Source organism: Heptranchias perlo, unplaced genomic scaffold, assembly GCF_035084215.1.
Source record: "Heptranchias perlo isolate sHepPer1 unplaced genomic scaffold, sHepPer1.hap1 HAP1_SCAFFOLD_50, whole genome shotgun sequence".
In the NCBI taxonomy this organism is placed as follows: domain Eukaryota; kingdom Metazoa; phylum Chordata; class Chondrichthyes; order Hexanchiformes; family Hexanchidae; genus Heptranchias; species Heptranchias perlo.
This window is the reverse complement of record NW_027139516.1, coordinates 2,480,001-2,487,695: the sequence shown is the minus strand read 5'-3', so window position 1 is coordinate 2,487,695 and position 7,695 is coordinate 2,480,001. Positions and strand designations below refer to the sequence as shown.

At 44.1% G+C, this 7,695-nt stretch overlaps 1 protein-coding gene across 1 annotated transcript in view; it reads right to left on the bottom strand.

The window, feature by feature from the left end:
• Positions 1-5,716: 5,716 nt before the first annotated feature.
• Positions 5,717-7,695, bottom strand: part of LOC137314003 (probable G-protein coupled receptor 139) — a 3,130-nt gene continuing 1,151 nt past the window's right edge. Inside the window, exon 2 of the mRNA XM_067979690.1 lies at positions 5,717-6,621. Coding sequence (XP_067835791.1) covers positions 5,717-6,621 — 905 coding nt within the window. The remainder of the gene's footprint in view (positions 6,622-7,695) is intronic.

Here is a 7,695-nt window from a genome sequence, read left to right as displayed (position 1 = left end):
CAAAACTGTCGTGTTCGGGCAGACACAGAAAGCTTTCAGGTTTGAGAAAGGAAAAGATGTGTCCTGTGCCTCAGCACCAACATGTGAAGCTGTCGGCTGCCTGTAAATCTAAGAAAGCGGCCTTGACCTAATTGCTGCTTACTCCAAAAGCACACTCTCTTCTTCAAGCCAGAATTAAACCAGCAACCTAAGAATGACTTTGTTTTGTTTTCGACCACAGTCCTCTGCACTCCCAGCTGAGCGATCGAAGGGAAGCAGCAAGGATTACTCTCTTTGGGAACTGTTCACTGTGCGCCTTTTGACACTCCCGGACTCGTGGAGTCACGTGGGCATGACCGAGACTGACTCGGTACCTGCTCATACCACAGGTATGTGGGAGTGTGAGCTGCTCCTTACTCTCCACTACCTGGGCCAGTGCAGCAATGGGTAACGTGTCTAACTACAGGTCAGAAGATTATAGGTTTGATTTCTAACTTCCTCGAAAGTTTCTGCACACTATTTTTTCGCAAAATATACCTTGTTTCATAAAATGTAAGAATCCACAGATTTCAAATTACATATCACAATTTCAAAGCAATAAGATTCAAACTAATACAAAACAGATCGTACACAATATGATCCCAATATTACAATTCAATCACAGTACATATTTCACAATACATGGTGACCAATACAAGGTGGGATGGCCTTACACGGTTCCCTTTCCCAATAGAGCCTTTGTGCAGGCTGCACCTCGCGTCCCGCAGCACGTACTCCTGGACCTTGGAGTGTGCAGGGCAGCAACACTCGGTCGTGGACAACTCCTTTAGATGGAAGGTCAACAGGTTTCAGGCGGACCAAAGGGCCTCCTTCACCGAGTTGATGGTCTTCCATCAGCAGTTGATATCTGTCTCGGTGTGTGTCCTTGGGAAGAGCTCGTGGAGCACAGCGTCCTGTGTTACTGAGGTGTGGGAATGAACCGGGACAGATACCAATGCATCTCTCTCCACACTTCCCGCGTGAAGGGACAGTCCATCAGGAGGTGGATGATGGTCTTGCAATGCTGCAGCCTCGAGTGCAGCGCGCAGTGGTGCTGATATTCCGTGCATGTTGGAAGGACGGCACTGGAAGGGCCTTTCTCACTACCATCCAGGCCACATCCCGGTGCCTGTTCGTCAGTTCCGGCGAGGAGACGTTCTGCCAAATGGCATCGGCCGTCTGGTCAAGGAACTGCCCGATCGGAGCCACGCCCTCCTTTCCCTGCAGGTCACCCAGAACGTTTCGTGCCGACCACTGTCTGAGGGCTTTGTGGTCAAAGGGGTTCCTCCTCAGGGACTTCTCCACCTGGGACAGGTGGTGGGGGATGGTCCAGCTGGGCGGGGCGTCCTGCATCTGCTCGGCCAGCGTAGAAGCTGAGCGCGCGGTGATTTTTCCGCAAGCTCAGCCTCTTCTCAGCATCATTCCTGATTACTAAGGCTTCCCGTTCCGCTGTTCTGGGGAATGAGGTGGGTCAAGCAGAGCAAGTTTCAATGGGGGAATATTTAGGGAACAATGTTCATAGTATCATGAGTTTTCGATTAGTTATGGACAAGGACAAGGAGCAATCTAATACTTAATTGCAGGAGTGACAATTTCAGTGGGTTGAGATCGGATCTGGCCCGGGTTAATTGGAATCAAAGATTGGCAGGCAAAACTGTAATCGAATAATGGGTGGCCTTTAAAAAAGAAATGGTTCGGGTACGGTCTTGGTACATTTTCACGAGTGGGAAAGGTAGGTCAACCAAAGGCCGATCTCCCTGGATGACGAAATAGACAGAGAGTAAGATGAAGCAGAGAAAGGGGGCGTATGACAGATATCAGGTTGATAATACAAGTGAGAACCAGGCTGAATATAGAAAGCTCAGAGGAGAAGTGAAAAGGGAAATAAGAGGGGCAAAGAGAGACTATGAGAATAGGCGAACAAAAAGGGAATCCAAAAGTCTTCGACAGGCATATAATTAAAAATGGAAAGCAAGAAGAGGGGTGGGTCCGATTAGGCACTAAAAAGGAGATTTACGCATGGCTGCAGAGGGCATGGCTAAGGCACTAAATGAGTACTTTGCATCTGTCTTTAACAAGGAAGAAGTTGCTGCCAAAATCACAGTAAAAGGGGAGGTAGTTGAGTTAATGGAAGGGCTAAAAATTGATTAAAAGGAGGTAATAAAAAGGCTGGGTGTGCTTAAGGTAGATAAGTCATCCAGTCCAGATGGGATGCATCCCAGGTTGCTGAGGGAACTAAGGGTGGAAATTGCTTAGGTAATGGCCATAATCTTCCAATCATCCTTAGATACGGAAATGGTGCAAGACGACTGGAGAATTGCAAATGTTACACCCTTGTTCAAAAAAGGGTGTCAGGATAAACCCATCAACTACAGGCCAGTCAGTTTAACCTCGGTGGTGGGGAAGCTTTTAGAAAAAAGTAAACAGGGACAAAATTAATACCCACTTGGACAAATGTGGATTAATAAAAGGATTAATTAGATAGCCCTTTCAAAGAGCTGGCAAAGGCACAGTGGGCTGATTGGCCGCCTCTTGTGCCGTACCTGCTATGAAAATATGAAACTATGAACAACAACTTCAATGCCATAAACCTGAAACAAAATGGCAGCCAGTAAGGCAGTAATCTTATAGAGCGGCAAGCTGGGCATCTTACCGAGTTGCAAGGCGGCCATCTTATTGCGGGGCAAGGCAGCCAACTTACCGGCGGGCATGGGGGCAATGTCAAACAAATTGACCGCCATGAAAGTTGAACGAAATTGCCGCCCTGATCTTGAAACAAAGTGACCACCAATAAGGCATCCATCTTACTGAGGGGCAAGGTAGAGCTTTTTATGGTGAGAGAGACGGAAAGAGTTCATTTGCTGGTCCTGTTAAATTACTGTTGCACTATAGTTATAGATACACATTGAGCGAGACTGGCACTAGCTGATGTTTAACAGGAATATGGAGGTGCAGTGAGGGATTAAACACCAAAATGTGAACTTCTGCAAAAATAAATTGACTAACATTTGATTATTCTGACGTAATGGTTACCGAGAAGGAAAGACCAGACATTCGGAGGAAAGGTCCAATTAACCGTTTTGTGTAGCGAATGCAATTCTAGCTTCTATTAAATAAATCAGAATAAAATTGGACTCAATCTGAATGTGGTTCTAATCTGGGATTTTGTTTATTTCTCCATTATTCATATTTTTCTTTAATCTGAAACAATAACAGCATTTGTAACATTAACAGAGCAGGAGAGTGCAGCGGGACCCTGTCCACTTTAATAACACAGCAGACGGGTTAAGAGTACATTGTGATTTATCAGAGAATCCAGCAACTCACTGGGAAAGTTACACATGGTACAGATGGAGGATCAAAAAGGTGCAAAGTGATTTTACACTTTAATTTGGGGCAATGACTTTTGTCTCCACAATGTTTAATTTGATTAAAAACTTAATGTGCTCTTTTTTCCTAAAGAAATTTCAAGCACAGACCAGGGCTTCATAAAGAAAACAATTATTATTTATACACTATAAAAATTGACATTTGAATTTAAAAAACACTTTGGGTTTATGCCCGATTTAGAATTGCTTTAACCACAATAAAACAACACATTCTGAATTCCGAAAATGCAAAACCGTTTGGAAATCAAATGTCTATCTTGGAATAAGCCCATACAGGAAGTTATATCCTCATGGTTGGTTGAAGCATGCGGGAAAATTCCAGGTATTTTGATGGATGATGTTGCAGTGTAGCGTGGCTTTCTCTTGTATCCAGGTCATCGGCTTCATAGGCAATCTGTAAACCAGCATCGAGGCATCAAGCTGGGAGGTAGCGAGCAGTCATTAAGATTCCAGGTGAGGTGGTGCTGCCAGGAAGTGAAAGGTGAGTTTGGAGCAGTCGTGGTGGATCTGTGTCTCTCCACACTCAACTTCTGACCAGCTTTTAAAGAGATTTTTAACACCGGATCACACCTCTGGGACGATGGCTTCTCAACGATAGTTTCCTACAAATACAACCCACGATAGATTGACACTTCACTTGTTTTCTCTCATTGTCCACAACGTAACCTAGTTAAGTCGGCAGATTGTTCAACTACCTCTAGCCCTCAAGGAATCGTTCTTTTTGCTACGGTGATCTATCCTCTGCTGTGTGATCATTTACAATGTGTTATTAACAATCCTTTAAACAGCCCTTCCACCTTTGAACAGTCCTTTTCCTTCAGACATGCTGAAGTCGATTTCGTCTCAGGCTTTCGTTCAATAGATGAATGTTTACGACATAGAGCAGCTGGGAAACCCCTGCAGTAAGTAATGGTCAGGGGCAGGGACACAAGGCTGAGTGACTTTATTGTGCAGCCTCCAGGCATCACCTTGAGAAATGTCAAAATTAAATGCAGAAGAGTGTTACCCCAGAACAAACATGAACTGTCCAACCTGCTTCATCTGCTGCTGTTCTGCTGGTCAGCACTCTCACACACTCCAGGCTGATTACACAGTTTGTTTGGTTATTTAATGTTTTCTGTGTTCTAGTCTCACTCCTGCCCCTACCCTGCTGTCACTTTATATGTTTGTCCAACTTTCATTGTGTCTATTCTCTGTTTATGTCGTTTGTCCCTATTTATTTTCTGTCTGTTTTTCTATCTTGTTATTTCCACTTCTACTCCCATCACTTTGCACTTCTTTGTCAGTCTCTCTCTCTCGTTCCATCCATGTCTGTTTGCTCGCTCTCATTATATATATATATATATATATATATATATATATGTATGTATATATATTAATATATGCTTTCTTTTACTCCTTCTTTCTCTCTTTCTATTTCTCTCCTGTCTTACAAACTCTCATTATTTATCTCATTCTCTGTGTAACTCTGTCTCTACCTCTCTTTGTTTCTATCTCTCTCCCACTCACACCCTATCCCTTTTATGTGAACCTGTTTTAATTTTCTGCGCTATTTAATCATGATATTTCTTTTGTCCCTTTGTTTTTTCTCTGTGTTCCCTCCTCTCTCCATCTTTCTCTCCTTCTGTCTCTCTCTCTCTCTCTCTCTATCCCTCTGTCTCTCTGTCCATCTTTCTCTCTTTCTCTCTGCCTTTGTCCCACTACCTCTCTCTTTTTCTCTATTTCTCTCTCTATCTCTCTCTCACCCGCTCCCTGTGTCGCTCTCTGCCCCTCTTTCTCTTTCTCGCTCTCACTCTCTATGTCTGTGTTTTTCTCCCTTTTCTCTGTCACTCTATCTCCCCCTCTCTCTTTCCCTCTCTTTATCGCTCCCTGTCTCAGTCTCTCACCCTTTCCCTCTTCGTGAATCATTGTGGCTTTCTCTCTCTCGCTCACTCTCTCCCTCCCTCTATCTCCCTTTCTCTCACCCTCTCTCACCCCCTCTCCATTTATTTGGAATGCACCCATTCTGATCAGTCCCAAAGCAGCTCCTTTGACTCCCAACTTTGCAAATGTTGATGTACGGCCATTTAGATGAAGTCCAGCTGAGATACTTGTGCCATCATTTTGCACAAAAATGCACGTGTTGCCTGCAGAATAAATCCTGCCTCAATAGATCAGAATTTCAATAAAATATAATATCAGAAGCATATTTCAGATCATTTAACGTCTCTGTGTGGCTAATATAAAATGTACTTTCCATCCCCTGGGAAGTGTAGGGATGGAGTATGAAATGAGATTTAGTTCTAGTGCTTGAAACCCTTCAGCTCTTTCTATGATTTCACGAATTTAACAATTAGTTTGAATGGGTATTTCACCGCGTTCTTCAGCTCCTCTCTGAATTTAGTTTGCGTCAGGACATAAATACACGTGTTTGTGCAGGAACTGAGAAGCTGCAGCATCTTCGCTGTTTGTTCTGTGATATAACCAGGGTCAGTGAAGGAGTAATAAGACCGAATGTCCACAATTCGTACATAAATGGAAAACACAACCTGTGTCAGCCACAACAGTATAAAACTGCCCGAGATACTGAAGAGTAAAATGATGGATTTCTTTCGGTTCTCCATCTCTGGATCACTCTGATTCTCTCCATTGCTGCGGCCCCGGAGTCCCCTGCGGACTCGACTGGACACTAAAATACGCCTGACCGTCAGGACATTGAGCAGCAAAATCAGACAGAACGGGACACAAGGGGTTAAAATGAGGTGCAACATCTCAAATGCGGCCCATGCGGGGGAAGTAAGGAAGCTCGGTTTAATCTCACAACCCCAGGGAACATTATCAATTATAAATCTAGGTTCATATATAAAGTACCAGGGAAGACTCTCTGAACAGCCCAGCACACTCACTGTTCCCAGAACCACAGCCGCCGTTCTCTCGGTGCAATATTTCGTTTTCAGCTTCTCACAACAAATGGCCACAAATCGATCAAAGGTGAAAGCAACTGTGAGCCAGACGGAAACCACTGTGGCTGCTTCAGTCATAGAGAGAATAAAACTACACAGGGGAGTAATATCCAGGAATGACCATGGGAGATAGAGCACATTAATTTTGCTGAATATCGGATCAGTGATAACGACCAGGAGATCGCCCGCTGCCATTCCCACCAGGTAGACACTGATACATTTGGAGAGACCGCACTTTCCTCGGGACAGGATCACAATCGCCACCAAGTTAACTGCAACAGAGAAACAAGTAATCAGAGAAATTACTGATCAGACCTGGAGCCAAAGCAGCATTTTGAGAGGCTCTGGGGTGAAATTTCCAGCTTTGTTGCTGCATCAAGACGTGGAAAGTGATTGATTGACCTGGGCAGCGCTTTCGGGCAGAGAGATGTTTTTGAACACAATGATCAATAATGAATTGGGAGATGGATATAGAAAGTGAATAAAGTGAGCACTGGATCCACTGGAAGGGCTGAGTGAGGGCGCAGTGCCGGTGGGGAAGGGAGAAGGGGTTTTACACACCGGGAATCCAGCGGATAAAAGCCGGATTTGGGTTCCAGACGGACGGGGAAAGAGAGGGAAGGGTGGGGAATGTGAGGGGACAGGGGAAGGTGCAGCTGGTTTATTTTTCTGGGATAATTGATCCGACAGGGGCTGGCACTAAATGGGAAAGGCAGCTGGAGCCCGAGCCAGTGAGTGAGATTGGGAGGGGGACAAGGAAAAGGACATGTAGGAGCTGGAGGGGAGTCAGGAGCAGGAGATTTGGGAAAGTGGACAAACTGAAGCAACGGATGAGGAGACAGAGGATTCAATGCAGTGGGAGGAGAGGCTGGGATTCACAGGGAGAGACTGCAGCAGAGTGTGAGAGGAAATCTAATCTATGGGTCCCACTAACACAATCCATCTAATACATTCAACAGTTCATTTCTGTGGTTATTGGTGTCAGGGAACCTGTGTAGTTATAAAATGTGTACAATAAATTTACTTTGTAATTCATTTGAAATTAAATTAAAAAGTATTAATTAAATCAACCTCGTTGTTTATTGAATTCACTTAACTTTAACGTACTGTATCCGAACAATTCATTACAATCAAGACATTTCTGATTATATTTTTTTTAGCAAATTTTAATTGTATTTAGTGTTAAGTTGGAAAACAAGGAAAATTCACATAAACAGACTACGGACCTGACAGGGATATGAACATGAGGAGCGAGTCCCACAATAAAAACTCACCCAATCTGACCACATCATAATAACACCTTCAAATCACATTTTCAATGTTTAATTGCACTGGAATTTTCAGCA